We start from the raw sequence: 18,630 nt of genomic DNA on the forward strand, positions 1-18,630 counted from the left end.
GAATATTCTCCGTGTTGAATAGGGATCATCATCGGCGAATTTTAGATAGATTGTGTAAAGTCCAGCTCGAGTAAAATTTTTGAACCTAATTTCGAATAAATATAAGGTAAATGACTTCATTGTCGATTGTATAAGAATTTAATTTAATAAAAATAAGGTATTTTTAAGTACCATATAAGAATATTTGTGTGAAACATGGATTATTGAAATTATTGAAGCATTAAGTTTCCCATTTAAATTAGTTTGAGTGTTGTTTGAATCCTTACGTAAAAATCATAATCAAAATTACACGCGATACGATGTTTCCTTCACAAATCAATTTCCGACCTTTAATATTTGTAGCAATATTTAAGAAATATTAATGTTTTTCTCTTATTTTAGTTGCTATGCACATCGTTCTTCTTGATTTGAGTAAGATATTTTACGTGTTTACATATTTGTACTATAAAATTGATTACATCAGAAATATCTATTTCATAAACTAACCAATCAATGAGTTGGGATGTATGTATCAATTCTAATTGAGGTTACGTGTAAAGAAGATTAACGTACGAAATAATGAATAAATACGTTTACGCGTAACGTCTTAGCCTACTAATCAATATATCGCGGAATATATCAAAATAAAATTAATGAAATAAACATCTGGTTGCAAATGGGGTCGCGGTCAGTGAGTAGAGTCATGAACCTTACATGCATTACACGAAACACGTTTGTATAATAGCAGTAATACTAATATCAATATAGATGGTGCTGAAGCGTTTGAAGCGGAATGATGGGAGACCTTTAAAAAACAAATTAGTTTTTTTAAATATAGAATCCTATATATTTTCCTATATAGTCATACTAAGATGGTATTTATTTAGAGAAATTCATCAACGTATTACACAATGTCATTTATTGTAATATAAATCCTTGAATTGTATACTAAGTAATTACAACGATAAGTAATTAGAATATAATTAATGTACAATAAAATAACATATAGGGTATATACCTACAGAGTGACCTAACTCAACCACTCCGGCCCATTTGCAAACTGTCTGTTACATAAACAAAAGTTCTATAAATAATGCTTGTCTATCACCGTTCATCGAGGTCAAGACTACGACAACCGAGCACCATAAACTCCATTAGACTCGAAACATAAAGACGGTTGGTAATCGTTTTCGAGCCAACGAATAATTGGTGCGTGACTATCGATACTTACGCGTTGTTGTAAACGTTCGAATCCGTCGAATCCTCAGCCGTGAATTCAGATTCGCACTTCGTGAGTCGAGGCGTACAATAAGTCGCGCTCGATCGATTTCGTCCTTGGTTCTGTTCGGTATTTTCGTCGATGCACACGGATGCAAAAGGAAACGGCGAGATCCGCGAGTAGTCGCAGCAACGGACGAGCAGAAACGTAATCGTTGCGTGGACGTATCATTTGGCGCAATAAATCGGCGCGAATCGCGAGCGACTATTGGCCGACGGCGACACCGTTATCCCTTGGCCGATCTACGAGAGTCGCAGTTGCAGCTGCAGCTTGCAGTGTTAAGTGCTCGCCGTAGATCGGCTGGATCCACTTCAACGGTGATCGCGTCAGTGTTCGTCACGGTGATTAGTGCGCTTTTTATATTGTTGTTGCTCCAGTATTTAACAAGATAGATTTATGAATACTGTTTTACGTTGCACAGTAACCTGCAGGCGGTATTTTCTAGTCAACATTAAAAACCTTCTTAAAGTTTAAATTATTATAAACTTTATACTCGTTTTATACCTTACTATTACGTAATCAAAATACGCCTATTCACCCGTATAAGAACGTAATACCAACCTTAGTTTCAATGTTCTATAATGAATAATTAAAACAATTAAGCTTCACCTTTAATTTTGTGATTCTTTCTACAAAACGTTATTTCTGATCAGAGAATTATCTGAAAGGCGTAACATGTTTGGATTTCGAAGCTTTCAAGGGTTCTCTTCCGTTGAAAAATAAAATTTGTTACAATATTCATCTGGTACTAAATTGTTTGCATCTAAATCATCGTAGCTTGAAACGTTTGGCTGTCGCCAAAATATTCTTCAAGCCATCCTTAATTTAGTAAATTTTGTTTGTATGTTAATTCAGTCTAGTCCAGTTCTATGTTAATGTAGAAAATTCTGCTTATACATTAACTTGGTAAATACAATTTTAGTATCTGTAGTTGTTGATAATGAATGTAAAAGAAAGTCAAAAATTAAAATGAGTAATATTTGGTTTGCATCCTTTACGAAGATTGTTAGACTGGAAAATAAAGTGTAAAAGTCAAGTAAACTGAACTCGAATTAACTAAATAACTAATTCCTTTACATTCACTTGTCTGTGAATATTTATTCTAAATCGTTGAAATATGTATATGTATTAAATTAATAATAAAACGATGTTTAGAAGAAATAGTAATAGATTAAATTGTCCCTAGCAGGTTTACTAATGTTAACTAAAATATAAATACTTACTAATAGACGAAATGTGAGTGACACAAGTAATCTAATTACAACTGTTTACTTGAATATATTTCTTTTTTACTTCGTTCGTGAAATATTCGAAATTGATGGAGGCTAAGATGATCGTTAGTTAACCGCTGTTCCATCTCTGAAATTTGAGTTTATGTACAAATAGAATAACTTGCTCGCTGCAAATTTTAGTGCTTGATAAATGGTCAACTACAGAAGTAAGTTTCTCTTATCTTTCACATTTTTCCAATAATATTTTCCTTCTTTATCCTCTAACAGTAACAATCGATCCCCCCAGCTTCAACGAGAATAAGTACAATTTTCTGCATATAGAATGTACTTCATTGAAAATTTTGCATGCAATTAGTTGAACATCAGAGAAAGACCATAAGAATTTGGTCGAAACGTGATGTTTATCATAATAGCAACAGGCCATATGTAACTGTAAACAAGGCCATTAAAGTTTAATATTTCATTTGACGTTTAACAACGTATTTCAAGCGAAACGCAATTGTGTTCCATGTAATTGGATAATATTCCTCTTAAGAGTAAGCTAACTAAACCTGATCCTGTTCGAACCTAAGCGGCGTTCTGACTCGAGACGTTTGAGATACTTTAATGGTCGTCTCCAAACACATAAGTCGAGGATGCAGCAGCTTCCCCGAAGGGTTCTCCTTCACTTGACGTCGATGAGAACCCCCGTCCATTAGATCCACTGAACTTCCAAATTCTGCCCTGGGGCGGATTTCATTCCGTGAAAATATTCGGGGTGGTCCCTTTGTAGGTGGCGCCCAATTAGTTTGAAATACTGTATTTCGTCTTCGTTCACATCAACGAATGACGAGAACGATGTTTTTGACTATATAATCTCCTACCTGCCTCGGTTCAGAGTAGAGTATCGGCGCAACGAAGAAGGCTAACGATTCAGGGAAATAGAAAAGCCATATTCGAATACACAAGGTGTCTCGGAAATAGTGATATAACCACTAATATAAGACGGCGATGACAAGTGCTTCAATGATAGAAAATCAAAAATTGTTTATTCTAAATTTAAAAAAAAAAAGCAAATATATAAATTGTAGAAATATGTAACAGATACGAAACGAAAATTTTACATGTATGCAATATTAGTAAGCGTGAATGAAAAAATATAAAATACACACGTAAGGACAAATGTAGACTTCCCATGTATAAATTTCCTTATGTTAGATTAATCGAAAGGATATGTACAATAATTTTATATCTGCCATGGAATTCCTCCTGTTCTGGTCCTATTTGGAAATACCGTAAATGGAATAATCTTGCGATATAATTGTCATTCTTTGCTTCTCGGTTAATATCTATTAAGTAAGGAATGAACGGAATTTTTTCCTCGTGTTTAAAACCGTGCATAATGAAATTTCTCTCAGGTGCGAGTTGTATGTATCCCGCGACCGAAGTCGTGCCTGGCGATAAAGGTATCAGTGTTATAACAGCTCCCTGCTTATCGTCTTTCGCAAATATTCGCTGGATTTACTGCGTCGTCGGGTACTCTCCGCGACGCTTATTCGATGGCCGTGGCACTCGACGCCATTTAGATTCCTCTCCTCGTCGGCCTCCGAAAGAGGCTGTGTACGCGTTGGCAATAATCTGCTGATCTCGATCGACGGTCGGCAAACTGCAACAGGCCTCGCCGTTAGCGGCTATGTTCGAGCATGCGTGTATGCGTGTGTTTGCGTGCGGGTGTTAAATGCGTTCCATCTGCCGAGATTGGCCGTCATTGACGAGGCTGCCTCTGGCTCGCGAATAGAATCGGCGAGAAACGCTCGAATAAAAATGATTTATACCTGCCGCGATACGTCGACCAGATAGCGCCGCGCGGCACGGATTCAATTCAGATGAGATCTACTCGTTGGGACTCTGATGCATCTACCCGGTGTCCTTCACATTTTTACGTCCTTGCCTTTGTCTCTGGGTTCATCAGAAACTTTTATACCGATTTCCATTCGCTCCAGTTCTACGCCCTCAAATTTGGTTGGTTGTCCGGAACCATCTTTTACCGGTTGTAAGTGTCACTGCACTGTCACCCAAAGTCGAAGAACTCATTTTTGGGATTCCACTAACATTCTTCTTTAATTGAAAAGCAAAAGATATACAAGGTTGATCAGGTAAGTGGAACAAGTGATAACTCCATTACTAGTGCTGTGAAAGAAAAATGTAAAACGAAGAAGATGAATGGTATAAAAAGTACTGTATTTACAGAACCACATTATTTTTTAAATAGAAATGCATATCTATTTTTGCATAGACTCAATCCCTTCGTTATTCTACGTAAAAGAGTATTAAGCTAAAGTGGTAACTGAATAAGTATTTTAATTGAAGAAAATGCTCGAACAGTTTTCCATTACATTCTACACATTTCATACAGTACTTTTTAATTGTGTTCGTTGTAGAATTAAGGTGACCTCTGGTTACTGTTGCACATTGCTTTCTTATCTCAATGTTTATTGTGCGATTCCATTTACAAAAAACGATTCAAAAGATGATTTAACGTTTACAAATTGCAAAGACAATAAAAAAGCTGCGTATAAAATATGTAGAATGTAATGGAGAAGCGTTTAACCATCTTCTTGGTAAAGACAAATATTTAAAATATCTCGCGAACTAATTATTTTGTTAATTTTAGGTTCACACTTGTTTACGTTGAAGACCGAAAAGATTGAAACAATATTCAAAGAAAAATATGCATCTTGGTTAAATAAAAATAATGCAATTGTCGAATGCACATGCACCAGTGCATTAAAAAAAAATAGTACACTTTGAACCACTAATCTTCTTTTGACATTTTTCTCTAACAGTTCTAGTAATGAAGTTATGACTTGTCACACTTACTTGGCCCACCCTGTATAATGTTAAACACGGGTCTTATCAGGCGCCATCGTGTTTATCAGTGTTACGACGTTATATCTTTTGTTTTAAACGAATTGTCGGGTGTTTCATTGCTACGAAGGTTGGTACTTTAACGTAACATAATGGCGACAAAATATTTCTATTTGATTTATTGTTCAAGTTGCAAATGGTTGAATATTATAATATGTAAAGGCATATGATTAATTTCTACACTTAATATCTCAGCGGTTCTTAAGCGAAAAGACCGTTCTCAGGATCACATTTTACGATGGACGTCGCGTTCTGTGATAGGGGATTTCTGTAAATCCAGGTAAAATCCTGAATCGGTCGTTAGCAAGCGTCGTCGCGCGAATTCTTTCACCATGGGGCGTGAACTTCGACTTTCTTCAACCTCGTACGACGGATAACCTACTCCAAGGATTACATCAGCTGCCTGAGCGTGAATTATTCAAGCGCGACATAACAACACGGATTAGCGTTAAATTGCCGCGACGTTTTCGAAGGAGAAAAGACGATATATAGAACGAACGGTTGTTAACCTCTTCCTTGCAATTAATTCGTGAAGGTTCATCGGTCAATAATTTACAATCGATTGTTCCTTCCTAACGAGTTTCTTTGTTACACGATGCTTGCAGAGAATTACGCGATTACGCTACTTAACACTTCAAGGACGAGTATTCTGAACTAGGAAAAGTTAAACTCTTTGCGTATACAAAAAATAGTCGCAGCGTAGTCAAGCGGCTTTTGAAAGGTGTTCTTCTGTAAAAAACACTTTTTCTATCGTTTAAAGAGAACAGTATTTGTAGAAACATAGGTACTTATCTGGCATATAAAACTTTAACTCGATTTTCTCGTAACCTTATTTTTCAAATGGTTATCTGTGTATCTCGAATTCTAGTTAACCGAATTACGTGAAATACGGAATAAAGTTTCAGTATATGTGCCTTTTTTTCAATTTCTTTCAGCACGCTAAAGATGAAAAAAAAGAACGTAAATAGTCAATGTCCGAGGTGTGTAATGTTCCAAGTTTTTCAATGATCAACATTTTTTAATTATTCTGGTTCGAGCCATTATGATACTGACCCTAATAAATATGTTTCTTAATTTTTTCATGTCGGGAAAGAAGAACGGTCATTAAAGTGGCAATCATGATCATGCTTTTTTTTAAATGGACTGTACAAGACCATTTGTATTAGGTTTAATTTTGCTCATTTTTATTAAGAATATATTATGTATATTATTACAATATAATTAAATTCGTGTGCAATACCTCATGAACAAACTGCTTATGGATTAAAAAAAAAAAAAAAAAAATCTAAGAGAATACCTAAAAAAATAACACTACACTAAATTATCCACTTAAAGTATTTCACGAGGAAGAAACGTAAAGCGTCGATTGATTAAGTCCAAGAATCCTGTTTACAGAAAAAGTTGTATTTGTACATGCCCTGTATAGCATTTGTCTGTGAGTAATTTAATCTGATCGTGAAATTTTTATTCAGAAGGACGGGAAACACCATTATCACCGCCACCACCTTCGAGCTCCTCCGTCCAGACGTCACCTCGTGGATTGGGTTACACCTGCGGTCCCATAGATGGATCTCTGTACGCTGTGGTACACCAGGGTGCTGCCGGTGGTGCCCGTGGCTCACCATTGACAGTTTCCATGGACAGCGGCATCAGCAGCGCTCCACCACAGCGACCTAGTCCACCAGAGGCAGAGCCGGATAACCAGGTTCATGGTGATCTCGACAAGCTCCTCCATGATATGATGCGCACTGTTGAGGTACGTTCTGTTTGTTATTGTATGATCCACTATAAAAATATCTCTCCTATAAAAGATTTCTTTTGTGAACGAGGATTTATCCTGTTACGAGAAGAAAGATCTACTGTAATTAATTACAGAGTAGTCTAATATGATTCAGGCTTTTATGTTGATCTTCATCTAGAATTCTTAATCCTTGTTTAACAATTTCTAATATAAATCTGAGATAGAATTAGACATTCGGTTTCGGAATAATGTTTTACGGTCAGTTTTAAAATCAACGTCATTATTAGATATATGTAGATAATCATTTTTATATGAAATCATGGTGTAAGATATTTTTCTGAATCCCCCAAATGCAGATGTGAAAATAATAATTATAAAGTTTGGTTAAAGTTACATATTCCTCGAACCCTCAATTCTTTTCACCCCAAATATTTCCCATCCTTTTATTAATCAAAGTATCCATCCAAGTAAGATATTGATTATCTCTGATCAACATCCCAGAACAACCGAAAATTTATCCATTTCGAATAGCTTTTTCCAAGTCCTCACTTAAAACCTCCCTCTCTAAACACACTAAAGATTATAAAGACGGTATAAGGATGTATGTTTGTTCGGTGTTCACGCAGTCGATGCCAGATCCTCCGTCAGAGGACTATAGAACGGACAGAAGCGAGAAAATGTACATTCAGGAAACTCGCAGCTACACGAGCAGTCACCCCACTTCGACGTATTCCACCCTGAAAGACTCGTACAGAGGCTACGGGACCGGGAAAGAGTCCAGTCCACCCTACAATTCGAGCAGCAATTACAGCACATTGAAGAACGAGTATCGGGAGCCAGCCAAGATCGAGCACCGAAGAGAGGAGTACGAGTATCGCGTGTCGCCTGATCGAAAAATCTCTGAGTCCTCGAACGATTCGTACAGAAAGCACGCGGACTCGTTCTCGCCGCCTGGGAACATCGATTATATCGACGAGGACATCCCCTATCACGCCCGGCAAACCAGTCAACCGTTTTCGTACGGCGCCACCACGGACATGATCAAACATCAGAAACTTTCCTCGCCGTCTCTGGTTAGGAAGGCATCCGTGAGAGGCGTGGCGCCTGTGGTCGACTTCGAAGACATCCTCGGGGAGAACTCGAGAAGACCCATCAGTCCCATGAGCCCCAACACGCCGGACCCTCCGCCAGAGTTCGCCAACGGACCTGTAAAAAACAGTTCGGACCACATCGATGGGTGAGTAAAAAAGTCTTTGTGTTCTGTTTTCAAACGTTTTGCGACCCTGGATTACCGAAATGCAACATTTCGCTTATCATCTACCTTGGATTATTCGTGGCACGGTTTCGGAGTCTTATTCTACTTAAAACGTCTGGCCTGAGTAGTCTCGTACTACTTAAAATGTCTGACCAGTTGCAGCTTACATACTAGGCGAAGATAAAGAGCTGGTTAACGGATCTGACTAGTAACAGTAAAATCTTCTTCATTATACAATACACTTGTATATTATAATCTAGACTATACTGTAAAATTCATAATGTAGAAATTATTACAATAGAATTTTCTGTTGCTAAATCGCATGTCAGGCGCGGATTTAGTGACAAATAACAATATTAAATCGTCTAATATTGAGTGGCAAATTCGATCTCGTAGAGAAAGTGTGTGAATATTTAAATGAAAATGTTCGGAAAGAATATTATATGATATTACTTTGGATATAATGAAGGTCCTAATAGCTAGGCTGTCAAAATTGGTGTAAGAAGTTTTAAGAACACGTGGGGAACACATTAATGGAAAGAAAATTGTATATTTTTTTTATTATTACTGGAGAAACATTGAATAAATTATTGATAAAACATGGTCTCTAATGCAATACATACTAAATGCATAAACATAAGTAATATTCGTTAATAAATTCATAACTTTTATTCTAGTGGAAGACGTGTCCACATACTTATGGATGGGGGTATACACTTTAAGTAGAATAGGAGATTAATAGTCGTACCTGATCGGACATTTTAAGTAGAATAGGACAGCCCCTGACCGACATATAATTAGCAGCAGACTCGAACCTTCACAGTAAAATACCCGAAGACCACGTGGTGTCTGACTCACACCACTCTCGATTAATGTTACTCTGTTATTTCCAACGAATCCGCAGTACTTCCGTCCGCCCCTATATATACCTGCCAGACTGATTGCAGACTCCCTTTTTTTGGCTACGTTCCCGCAAACGTTAACGTCAACTTCGCCCGGTGTAACAAATCCCGTAATTAAATGCGCGGAGCATCTAATAATACGTCGAGAGGCGCTTCGTCGTTCGTCGGGGTGCGTTTTATCACGCTTGATGTGTATCGCGCTGGCCACGTATTGTGAAACGAGAGATTAGGCGAGTTTTCACGGTACCTGGCGCGGAAAACGGGAGAGAGCAACTGGACCGTTCGCACTGGCAGGGACTCTAAACCAGAGCTGCCAAATTTTGATACATTTGTACAGAGTTTGGAACAGTTTGCACCTCTCGATACATTTGATACTATATTCAAATAATGTAATAAGCTCTTATATATTAGGAAGGTAAAGATAATTTGTGGCGTGAAGAAGACGAAACGCCATTTTCTAGAACAGATATAAACATCTGTATTTTTGTTATAATTACCTTTATTGATCAACGTGTAATCACTATTCATTGTACTTCTGCTAACGATGCACAAAGGTATTTATTCCGTTTTTATAAATATTTTTATTTTTGGTGGTGATGAATTCTTTGATGGCGTTTTTGATAGGTACATTATCCTTAAACAATAGAGTTTTAAAAGGAGCAGAATTCATTCCCTAAATTCCCTAAACAAAACGAAGATAATATCTGGAAACTGAAAAATCGGACATTTTACATGCAACAACTTAATAGTACAGTATGCAACATGAACGAGAAAATTTATCGTATGCACTTTTTATACATTTTGACTGATTAGGGCCAATCGAGGGATAAACGCACTATACTCTGCCATTTTTCAACTCTCCCACTTGCGTTTGCTCCGTGATTGCTTGGAATTTGCTCTCCAGGTTGTGTGTTTTGAAGAAAAAATGTGCTAATTGCTTGTCTCGCTGTCTCTATTCGGATCGACTTCAGTGATTGGCTCTCTGAAGAAAACGAAATATTTCAGTATCGTCGATTGTCGATATAATAAATATATTTCGGTACATAGCACCAACTGACAAGCATTTATTGAAAATCTCTTTGACCCGAAGATTATAAACTGTGAATCAGTCTTCCTCACCAGTACCAAAAGGATATTGGACTTTATAGAACTAGCCTCCTCGTTGTTATCCAATTCATCGAACCATGGTCATCGAAGCCCTATTTAACTCTAGCCTCTTGCATTTCGAGGACTTTCTCTTTTGCTTTTTACCCAACTGATGAAGCTCAATGCAACAACAACCCTAAGCAAGGCCTAACCCTCTCGATGCATTTTGAGTGAGGATTTTTGGTACCTTCTCTAAAATCACAACGGATCTGCCGAATCGGGCGCCGCAAAAGAGCCACGGGCGAGAAAGACCTCGACGATGGAGATTCGCGCGAGGGGGAGACGACGAATGGCGGTCGATGCGCGGCGAGGGACAATTAATAAATTGTCTACCCATACGGGGATGCTGTTACGGCATTTGCGGCGTATTTTCTGCCTGGAATGGCGAACGCGGTCGCCGTGAGTCATTGTCGCTAGCGATGTCCAGTGGAAAGAGAAAAGTCAGCTCCAACGGTAGACGCGCTAGCGGACGACACGTCGCATCGTATCGCGTTATGAAATACGAGGTTTGCGGTCAGTGGATGGATATTGCGAGCAACCGCGTTGTCGGCGCACCGATTTGTCATCCTGGCGCGTTGTATGCGCCAAGCTTGATGAAAAACAAAACCACGCGCAGAATGAATACTCCAAGAATTGCATGAGGCTCGGAAACCTCGAACCCTTTTGGAAATTCAAAAGCTTGGCGCGCCGCGCCGAGTGGTTGAGAATTTTGTATGTATTTTCATTCATTGGCGTTGTTAAGTCGTTCTAGAGTCATCGATAATCGTTGAAATTGTTATATAATAGAATTGTTATGATTGTGCAAAGGTACTATAAGCAATAAACTGTTATTTTATTTAATTTTTTGTTAAACTGCTCAACACTTTGCTGACCGGTTACTTGAAGCCAAAACTATCTCGTGCAGTCGGCTATTATTTCATAAGTGAATAAAAAATCAATACATTTAAATAATTTTTAACAACGTTTCTTTACATACACAATCTTGTATAAAATTGTATATACACAATCTTCTTCTCGACTTTGGTATACAATACAGATTTATATTAGTATACAACAAGTTTTCTAAATATATCCATTTCGCTGGACTTTTCTTTGGAAGAGCATATTTTATACTCTAGTCGAATTTATTCCCACGTATTCTTATTTTTTGTATGTAAATATAGTGTTTCAACTTTCCTCATAATCCCGTAGATAAATCTTTAAGATGGGAGAAGAACGGATATTGTACACTTTTTGAAATTTTAGTCAAAAATTAAGTAAATCTATCTAGACTATATTGTTTGCAGGCTTGAAAACTGCATAAACTAATATAAGCGCAAACAAGTTAATTCGTGACCTATGAGCAATGTTAGGTCATAGAAGAATACTCGTGATCGGTCAGCAATATGTTAAGGAATGAAAAGATCCTACAGAGTTTTATATATTTAATATATTACCATAATTATATCATTATATAAATAAATATTATATTAAATATATTTGAGAGGATATTTATGTCCAATAAACTTTAAAATAATGTAACTAATAATTATTGTTCACTTAATGATGTTTTTCTAAGAGTTCTTAGAATATCAAAAAAGTCTAAATGCATAAAAACTGATTGAAAATCGACTCTCTAGAGTAAAAGGTTAACAAAGATGTGCCGAAGAAGTTTTAGAGTAGATTTCCCACCTGAAGGACGCGACTGTTACGCGAAAGAAAAAAATTATCACTTGGCAGTCGCATATGCATTTGCAATGTATACCTACTTCTTCTACCAACGCATCTACGAAGCAATGTCGAAACAACCGATCGATCGGTAATCGGTCACGCCAGTTGCCTCATGACAGTTGCTTGGAACGTGATTCTCACTCGTGACTTTTTTCTCAATCGTGTTGCGGTCGCATCGTTTAGTTGAGAGAACGGCCTAACGCTGAGTTCACACTAGGCGTCAACAATTCATCAATTGTTTGTATGTAGTGGCGTTCTTGAGTGCATTCTTTATCGAGGTACAATGATTGCCCATTATCATACCATCTATTGTATAGTAGTTACCGCTCTTATTTCCGACAAGTAGATGCACGGGAGGCTGCGGATCTTCAGTTCGATTTCATAACTTATAAATGTATTATAAAATTGCTTATCTAGATCTACGTTCGATAGTCAAAAAGCTGGAATAATTTGTTCTCCCTATGGTACTCGATGGCAACATTCATCTGAAAAATCAGCTGTAGACGCGATGACATTCAAAAACACCATTTAAAGTACTTCTACCTTCTTTTTGCACTTCTTTCGCATTTGAACAGCGGAGATAATTTAAAAGGCAATAATCATAGGTCCATCCTAAAACCGAATATCCGCACAAGAAGATGTAGTGCATTTGTTGAGGTCAGAAGGGCGCTATCTATTATGAGCAGCTCCTATTCGATCAGACCGTCACTTCTAAACTCTACTCTAAACAGGAGATTCCTGTAAATGACGCTCTTAAGAAAAAAAGAATTTATAAGCAGTAGAAAGAAGCTTGCAAGACAACGTTCTACGCATGCCTGAATTGATTTTTTTCTGAATAAATATTGAATTCAGCTGAAATAGGTCGAGAGTCAATTTGTACACCTAACATATTATACATTTGGTACCGCCAATGAAAATTCTCGGATATTAGCATTCTTCTGCATCTGAAATATGATATCCCTTCTTAAGTATTCCAGTTCTGTCGTATAAACGTAGCCCGTCACGCGCGTTTTGGCAATTTCGATCGCCCATTGACCGCAAACCCTCGTAATTCGCTCAACGACACATCGACATTTTATCTGAATGGAGGTGAAAGCGGGATTTAACAAGTTTGTTAACCATGACTGCCTGGACGAGGTTCGTCGAACTCCAAGTAGCTGCATCGCCGTAAAATACGACCCGTTTTGTGTATCGGTCGTGAAAATAAACGTCCTCCTCCGTTCGACCCGTGGCTCCGCCAGCGAAACTACCAGGTTTCGCCCGGACATTTATGAAAAACCGTCGGTCCGCTATGATGGAGAAACAGGGTACGTTTATGGTCGAAGAGGTCGACAGACGTTTGGCAGGTCTGCTTTCTCAGCCGCAAAGAAGTTCTCCTTTCGGGGCTACACCGTTCGTTCCTTGTCTCGGTCTTGGCTTTCAGGTTCTCCTCGCGCAGCTGTCGATGCTCCTTCTACGGGGGCCGTTTCATCGGAAACAATCGTTAAAAGTGCCGAACGTTTACCGTAATTTCATCGAAACGATACGAACCCTATCCCCACGTTTGGAAAATCTAAACCATCAACACTGAGAGAACCGTTTTCGATACGAGGCTAGCTTGTAAAGCAGGCTCTGGTTGTGCCACGCCATCGGTGCAAACAGTGTGCTCTTGTATACTAGATATTCTTTACTATATAAAGAATATGTAGTTAAAAGATAATTTTGATATTTGAAAATTTTCTGAAATTATAGGCTTTTAAGCAGCGTTGTAGTATTACCAAAAAATGAGATATCTCTCAACATTAAAACCATTAACCCTTCGAGTGCCAAGGAGCGATATATCGCACCTCCATACACTTGCAAAAAGGGTCAAGAGCGATATATCGCTGCTCGAAGGTGTAAGTGCTCTAAAATATTAAAAAATTAATTTTGCTTTACGAAAGTAACGGCAATATTAGGCCCAATAAAAAAGTCGCATCTTATTTGTTCAATCTGCAAAAAACACATCCACGGATTGTGCCTGAAAGAACACAATTGTATGCGAACGCTATTTCAAAACCATATGTTTACGTATAACAATTATGAATAAAGAAAAGTATAACTGAAAAGATTTATTTTAAAAGACAATGAATTATGTTTATTGACAAAAAAATTTAAGTTCAAGTTTTTGTGAAGATATTTTCTTTATACAAACTTATTTTTTATTAAACCTATAACGTTTCAGTTTTATTTTTTAGTAATAAAACAAGTCTAACATATTTTTAGCATTGTATAAAAATGTCATCAACTTTAAAATAAAATTCACCAAAATATACATTTTTGTTTACAATCATGTAGCTTTGCTTAAAATTGTCTGGCCATTTCTGGGATATGTATGAACATTTCCTCTGGCACTCAAAGGGTTAATGCTTAATTTATATTTTTATCCGCACTACTATATATCTGAAAATAGAGAGTGGTGCAATACATCAATTGGTAAATACGTACCATACTCTTTATTCCAATAATTCTCACTAATAATTGTAGCGGAAACGTTAACAATAATCCAATAATTTTAGAAAGTAGTCTAAAGAACTTGAATTAAATTGACTGGTTTGGTAACCTTGTGTCGAAAGATATAAAGAAAGCTGGAAAAGGGTTTTCAATTGTGTTTTTTTATCCTGCACAATAGTTATAAGCTTTTGAAAACTTAAAATTTTCATAGCTTCCTACCGACAAAATATTGTCATCGCATGCTTTCAAATATAAATCAAAAGCAGCAATAAAGTCTGGTATCATCATTTCTTCTAACATAAATATTTATAGCTAAAAATGCTAAATAATTCTTGGGGGTGACACACCCAATTTCTACCGTGACACATAGGCCGAGAATTGCTTTTTTCACTATGAATATTTATTTTAGACGAACGTGGTATGTGATCTTTTTTACTATTTTTAGGTACCAACACTTTGTCGATGTGAACACCTCGAAATTTTCACGTTTATCTCCATTATCTAAAAAACTGAATCGTTTCTTTATCAGCTCATCGAGACCTATAATCGGAGGATACGACGCGTCGAAAAACGCGTTTCAACCGAGACTTTATAAACAGGTCGGCGGAGAATTTCGCCGTTGGAATTTAAAATATGTCTACGGTAATGTCTTCGGGAAAAAAGAAACTTGCGAAAGAGAAGAGAGACACTTCCTATTTCTGGTCTCCGTTCGCCCTCTGACATAATTATAAATATAGAACAGGCGAGACACGCTAAATCGGCCGCCGCGAGTCCACTCCTTTCCATTCGCCGGTTCATTCTGCGTCTTCTTTGTAATCCCCCGCTGTTCCAAGTGTATTTCTTCCCACTGGCAATTTCTTCGTGGCCGTGGTATCCCATAAGTCCAGTGAAACGACATTCGGATGCGGAAGTCATTCGAAGTAGAAGCAGGAGCACAAAAGCAGCTCGTAAAGCCTCGTACCTACAATTTTCCACGGAGAGCTCGTATTTCCGTTGTCCCTTCCGGACGGTCCAAGCCTCGACTCTCTTTCTTCAGCATCCAGCTGTTGCATTATTCCGAAACGTTCTTCTTCGCTTGGCGAAAAACCGCAGTTGAAAAATTGAAAATGTGGCCCTCGACGGTGAACGCCATCATTACGCTCTCATAGTCCGTTAACACAGTGAGTTCGCTGGATTTCACCGACAATAAAACCTTTATTCTGCGTGGAGTACCTTGAATTTACCCTAATAGATTCTGAGAGACCAAGAGTAGAATACTATAGTTCCCATTTTGAAGAGATAAAATCGTGATATGCCAATTTACTTTAAAGCTTAGATACTAGGGAACTGAGGCCAACAAGAAGTGCTTGTAACTTTTCTGAGAACGAGATTATAGTAGTTCCTGCTTTCAAAAAGCAAAATGAATATTTTCGATGTATTTACAAGGTGGTGTATAACAGTTTGTACAGAAGGTTCCAATAGCCTTGGTTTCAAGAAATAAAATCTAACTAAATAATACTCAAAAAATAAAATCGTTTTGATTCTGAATCTATTCTTGAGTACTAATGACAGTGCACATATGTTATCTTTTTGTAGAGGAGTGTAAAAGATTACAGAGATTAATATTTCGAAACTCTTGAATGTTATACACCAGTGCTTCTCAACCTTTTTAGACTAAACGCCTATTTTGTCGGGTCTTCTTCTTAATTCGTCCACTTTGTTTTTTAGAGCTTGAAATTGCATGAAAATGTCCAAAATAATGTCGGTTAGGTTTAGGTTAGATATAAGTAAAACGATAAATGTATTTACGATAATATTTTCTATACGATATGTGTACAGAAACCATCCCCACCACTTTACACTTTACACTCTACAAGTTTGCAGCCATTAGCTCGATATTACTCGCGACGAAGGATTGTTCGTCACGAGTAATACCGATTATCAGGTCTCACCACGTGGAGGTTGCTGCGACTGAAGACCCGGAGATAAAAGGAATCAAACTTCCTTCTATCTCCCTCTACATAGAGTATACATACATAGATGCATACTCTACGTAGAGTCAACGAGTTTAATACTAAGTACGAAACGATGAAAATCAAGGGAAAAGAAAATTCCCTTCGATTTCAAAAGTCTAAGTCTGACTCTGCCAAATACTTAATTGAACTAAGAGGGGTGAAGCTAAATCGCGACACGACGCGACCATGAAACTGGACTTACTGAGTCAGTCCCGTTTCCTCTTGTTTGATCTGCACTCGAGAGGAAGACGACCGACGTTTCCGAACCAGTCCTCCACACCCTGCACCCAGCTGGGAGTCACGACGGACCCGACTTGCACCCGTCTCACTGCGCTTTAGACTTACTGCACTGCGCTGAGAGCCTGGGCTACACCAGACGGAATACAGTGAGTGGAGAACCGATTCGGAGGAGTCGATTGTCTTCCTCTCGAATACAGATCCACCAGGAGGACGGCAACCGACCTGTCTCTCCAATTACACAGTTGGTCACTTCACTTATCACATGAAGCAATAGTGACCGAAGTGGAGAACGAAGTTGCGAGTCCAATATGGACTTAAGAACAAACAAAACAAGTTGATTAATAATTCTTTGGTAGATGACAGATTCTCGTACATGCATGCCTTAAAACTAAGTTAGGTACATGCCTTAAAACTATCCAAACCAAACTAAGGTACCCACAACCAATACCAAGCTACGATAACTACGGGAATCTACACAAGCAAAAATAGAGGGAGCCGTGACGCGGATCGTCGAAGAATGAGATCGCACCCCTCGTATACCTGTGTCGAGGGTCGCGGCTTGCTATCGAAGAAGAGTGTGATAAGGACAAACAACAACCGCGTGGCTGTTGATTCGAAGGCTCGTTGAATCGAGGAAATATTTCGCGAATCATTAATATCACAGAAATATCATATTCCCCATCATTGTTTATGGTAAATAATAAGTTTGGTTAATAATTAATGTAACTATTGTCAAAAATCAATATTTTTGGAGACGATTTATGCTCACGATTAATGTCTCGAATGAATACTTATTCTGAACCAGAATTGTTATTAATATTTAATCGAACACTGAATGATACTGTATGTATCACAAATGTTTAATTATGTCGGAGATATTAAGTTTTAATTGTTCCAATCAATAGATGTTAATATATAGAAAAATATCTCACGATTACTTATATAATTTTATTCTCAACTTTTCATGTTCGGGTATATACATACTTATATATGTATATCCGAAAGTAATATTACTTTCTCGAAAAACATTGGTATAATAGTCTGAAACTTTAAAATGAATTAAATATGTACATCTCCGAATTAAATGAATATTTACAATGCATATAGTAACATTCAGTCTTTGATTCAAAATTAATAAGAATCACGATTCAGAATAAGTATTCATCGAACACAACAATGGTGAGAAATTTTTATGTATCGTTATATCTGTTAGCTGGAATAAATAAAAGTTAATTTCTGTAAATAATTCTGTAAAAGTCTAATAAATGGAGTCAGAAATGTATTCAAATCAAAACATGTTAGCAAGTTTTTGACATTGTTCTTCTGTGCTGCCTGAATTTTATTTTTCTTATATAATCGTGTACTCAAAGAGTTAAGTCACGTCATACGCAAATTGTTATATTTGTCGATTTTTATTATTGGCTCTTGCAAAATGATCATCGCCCCTAAAATCAGTCAATTAGATAATCAGCCACTTTAAGGTGTCACTCGCCACCGTTGAGGAACAATATTATACACGGAGCTAACAGGAATTGTACGCGTCAGCGACATGCAAAGTAAATTTTGAATATTAATATAAAACAGATGACTAAATTCTTTGATCCGAAGCGTCGTATGAAACACTGTGTTGCACGAGAAGTTTGCGATCCACCTAAAATCGCTGGGGTGTATTTCGGAAGGCTAAAGGATTCGCTGCTCTGCGTATAGGACCAAACGCGAACAGAATCGAAGGACGGTTGTTTTGGTTCGCGATCCATTTGTTCTACGAGGTGG

The 18,630-nt window shown here is 37.5% G+C and overlaps 1 protein-coding gene across 10 annotated transcripts in view; it reads left to right on the forward strand.

Annotated features, from left to right (window-relative positions):
- LOC128894204 (tensin-1) overlaps positions 1 to 18,630 on the forward strand; it is a 332,764-nt gene that overhangs the window by 297,576 nt on the left and 16,558 nt on the right. For 9 of the 10 annotated variants that reach the window (XM_054155783.1, XM_054155785.1, XM_054155788.1 and 6 more), the window contains 2 exons: positions 6,870 to 7,153; positions 7,765 to 8,375. In XM_054155783.1, coding sequence (XP_054011758.1) covers positions 6,870 to 7,153; positions 7,765 to 8,375 — 895 coding nt within the window. The remainder of the gene's footprint in view (positions 1 to 6,869; positions 7,154 to 7,764; positions 8,376 to 18,630) is intronic. The other variant, XM_054155784.1, reaches the window with a different exon arrangement.

This window comes from Hylaeus anthracinus, unplaced genomic scaffold (genome assembly GCF_026225885.1).
Source record: "Hylaeus anthracinus isolate JK02 unplaced genomic scaffold, UHH_iyHylAnth1.0_haploid 3, whole genome shotgun sequence".
Lineage (NCBI taxonomy): Eukaryota > Metazoa > Arthropoda > Insecta > Hymenoptera > Colletidae > Hylaeus > Hylaeus anthracinus.